The following is a 3,463-nucleotide window of genomic DNA, read 5'->3' as shown; positions in this document are numbered from 1 at the left end:
TAAAAATATTAACAAATAAATATTTATTGATTATATATATAATATTATGTTAATGTTGAAATAATCTTTAATAAATATATTAAAAATATATAATATATTTTTTTGGGGAATCACCGCGGGGCACAAGGGTTCCCCGCGGGGAGCGGGGCGGGGATCCCCGTGGGGCGAGGAGACCATTCCCCGCCCCGCTAGGCGGGGAGAAATTTTTCCCCGCTCCCCGCCCCGCGGGGGGATGTTTCGGGGAATCCCCACCCCGTCGGGGAGGGGCCCGCGGGGAACGAGGATTCCCCGCCCCACCCCCATTCCTAGGGTTCACTATCAACATAAACCAGAAAACAATATTTGGGAAAGAAAACGAAAAGAGAATTAATACTATTTCCCTTCCTTAGTGAGCCAGGTTTTGGGCATGATCATTCCTTAGATTTTAAACTTCCATTAAGAAGAATTTATACCTAGTTCAAAAGATTTTAAAATTTGGTTTTAGAGATTTCATTTTTATTAATAGATTATTATTATATCCGAAAAGAGAATTAAATATTATTCAAGTTGATGGTGTAAAACCAAACGGAAATGTCTGCTATTGTAGGAATAACTGGAAATTACAATTTTAAAAATTATTTTGTCCCAAGCAAACATAACATTTTTGTTTTAATTATCAAATTTAAAAACCGAGATGAGCAGTTATAATTAACCCACCAAACACAAGTTTAATTCTGATGGGTCTTAAGCATTTGATTCCCAGCAAGTCCGATTTTGAGTTGGTTTTCATTAACTTCTGAGAACTGATTTTTTCATGCATGGTGGGGGGATCATATATCTTTGTCGCTCTTTATTCAAACAAAACTGTTAAAAATTCGTTGGAGTGATGCTGAACTAAAACCTTTGGATCTATCTGTATGTCTTTAGCTTACACCACATGCATGATGTTCTCAGGCCATTTACATCCAAGAAGGTAAATTGAAAATCTGTTTCACGTCGCATTCCTACCAATTAAGGGCTAATACACTTTGAAGCTGTCAACCTGAGAATAACAAAGTTGCAAAACACACTAAACATAAGACAACTGGTTTAAAAACGAGTGAAGAGATTTTATTGGTTATCTTTAAACCAACACCCTTCCTAGCTATCTCCGCCAAGATTCCTTCAATTGCCACAGTATTCATTATGATCCTATCAAAATTGTTTATCTTGTTCAACATATTTTATCGGAAATGTAATTTTCATCTGATCATTGCATTAATCAATTTGAAGTTTCCTGTTTCAACATTTGTTTTTGTCCTTGATCAAATTCAAATCATACTATTGGAATAAATAATAAATGAACTAGTCTCCGGGAAGTGTAGTCATGAAACAGATACAGCGTAATATAAGTCTCAGCGGATAAAACAAGATAAACACGTAGCACTTGTTCTTTTGCAAGCCATGCTGTCCAAATGTTGTTCATTCCAAGAGAAATTGAGATTGTCACCATTTTGCCCAGCAAGGATATCAAAATGGGCTGTTTTCTCAAACCTGCTCCCCCCTAGACAGCACCGGCTCCCCACTATAAAATGATCATGATTGCAGCCTTGTCATTCCACTCCTAAGGAACGAACTATTAATACCACCGTAAGCTTGAGTGCAGAGAAACATCAATGGAATTAAGGGCTTCTTTTCTTGGACATCAACTGCCTCCTGGGTTCCGATTCCACCCTACTGATCAGGAACTCATTATTCATTATCTGAAGAGAAAAGTCACCTCTTCTCTTGCACCATCTGCATCAATAATTGCTGACATCGACCTCTACAAATTCAACCCATGGGATCTGCCTGGTGAATTTCAGTTCTTTTTCATAATCAGTTCTATTAGATTTTCTCATGATGATTAATTATAATTTCCTCTGTATTTTCTTACAAGAGAACTGAACAGAACGTTAATTATATATATATATATATATATATATTTATGTGGTCCTTCTACCTGCTGTAGCTTCTAATGTTCATCGCCTAAAGTTGTTTCCTGATGCATGTGGAGTTTTTTATCTTGCCTGTCAACCAGGCAAAGCTTTCTTCGGTGAAGGGGAATGGTTTTTCTTCAGCCCGAGGGATAGAAAATATCCAAACGGAGCTCGTCCAAATAGGGCTGCTGGAGCTGGCTACTGGAAAGCAACCGGGACGGACAAGCCGATCCTTGCTACAGGAAGTTCACAGTGCCTCGGTGTGAAGAAAGCCCTTGTCTTCTACAAAGGCAGGCCACCAAAGGGCATTAAGACAGACTGGGTGATGCATGAGTACAGACTTCTTGACACAACTTCAACTAGCATTCAGAAAAACAAGACTTCCATGAGAGTAAGCACAAGATGATCTAGCCTTTCATCAGATTAAATGATACTATTTTTATACATTAGACTTGTTTAAGATTGATTATCAACTAATTATGTCAACAACCATGTGCTTCTTTATGCCTGATCGATCAGTTGGATGATTGGGTTCTTTGCCGAGTTAGACACAAGAATGCAGCCATGCCATTGCAAGTGGAAGAAGAAAATATAATCTCGAAAACTTGTTGTAATAAGATACCAAACCATCATCTAGAGAAGCAAGGAATGAAAAGGGTGAGGAGTGGCTTGCTTGAAGAGACTGATTACCAATTACTTGCGCACCTTTTAGGAGTAGGGTCCAATGATGAATTGACAGGCAGCAATAGCAACTGCGTAAGCTCAGATGTGGGTTCCACTCAAATTTATCAACAAGAAAATACCAGTTATGGAGCTGAGGAGGGTCAGCCTCTTACTCAGGTTCTTGACTCCATCAAAAGAAAGCTTTCTTTTGGTGCTTTGGATGAGTTCTTGATGTTAACACCAAATAAGCGATTCAACAATTATAGTAGTGAATCAGACCAGTTCTCACCGGCTCAGTCGGATTCTGTTGATCAAGAATTTCCGAACTTCTTGATCTGATTTTGGCATTATATAAGTAATTCTTCATATATTACGCTCATATTTACTGTTTAGCTATTATTTAAGAACATAGTGACACATATTCTAGTTATAAATAATGTCAACCAGATAATGGTTTGAGTGCTCTTGTGGAATGTAAATTATAAGAGTTTGGATTAAGTTTTTAATATCTGCCTTTTCTCATCTTACCACATGTTAAACTAATGCTGGTGCATTTTTTTTTATTAAATGCTGATGCAATTTGATATAAGTTATAATTATATTTATTCTCTGCGAAAACCGTTTCTTATATTTACATCAATCTATTTCAAAAAAAATATATATATATATATATATTTACATCAATCTCCACATGGAAAAGCCGTTTTGGTTATTTGTTACACTATTTGAGTTTTTTCTTTTAATAACTTACAAAAAGTTGCCCTTGCATTAGAGTCTTCCATCGTAACTTATTTAGCAATAAAAGAAAAGCTTCAAGAAAAAAAAAAAAAAAGAAACTTACAATTTGCTCCATAAAACTTCAT

The 3,463-nt window shown here is 36.6% G+C and overlaps 1 protein-coding gene across 2 annotated transcripts; it reads left to right on the top strand.

Annotated features, from left to right (window-relative positions):
- The first annotated feature begins 1,486 nt into the window (after positions 1-1,486).
- Positions 1,487-3,108, top strand: LOC120262030 (NAC transcription factor 29-like). 2 transcript variants are annotated; one of them, XM_039270068.1, is made up of 3 exons: positions 1,487-1,812; positions 2,039-2,328; positions 2,457-3,108. In XM_039270068.1, the coding sequence occupies exons 1-3, from the start codon at positions 1,635-1,637 to the stop codon at positions 2,937-2,939; spliced, it is 951 nt and encodes a 316-aa protein (XP_039126002.1). In that variant the 5' UTR covers positions 1,487-1,634; the 3' UTR covers positions 2,940-3,108. The 2 variants fall into 2 exon arrangements, with proteins under 2 accessions (XP_039126002.1, XP_039126001.1); XM_039270067.1 differs by having other exon boundaries at positions 1,970-2,328.
- Positions 3,109-3,463: the final 355 nt, after the last annotated feature.

The sequence above is a fragment of the Dioscorea cayenensis genome, chromosome 5 (assembly GCF_009730915.1).
Source record: "Dioscorea cayenensis subsp. rotundata cultivar TDr96_F1 chromosome 5, TDr96_F1_v2_PseudoChromosome.rev07_lg8_w22 25.fasta, whole genome shotgun sequence".
In the NCBI taxonomy this organism is placed as follows: domain Eukaryota; kingdom Viridiplantae; phylum Streptophyta; class Magnoliopsida; order Dioscoreales; family Dioscoreaceae; genus Dioscorea; species Dioscorea cayenensis.
This window is presented reverse-complemented; position numbering and strand designations above follow the sequence as displayed.

Coding starts and splice junctions, on each gene's coding strand:
- LOC120262030 (XM_039270067.1), top strand. CDS start 1,635: ATGGAATTAAGGGCTTCTTTTCTTGGACATCAACTGCCTCCTGGGTTC. Junction 1,813..1,969: donor CAACCCATGGGATCTGCCTG/GTGAATTTCAGT, acceptor TACCTGCTGTAG/CTTCTAATGTTCATCGCCTA. Junction 2,329..2,456: donor AAAACAAGACTTCCATGAGA/GTAAGCACAAGA, acceptor CTGATCGATCAG/TTGGATGATTGGGTTCTTTG.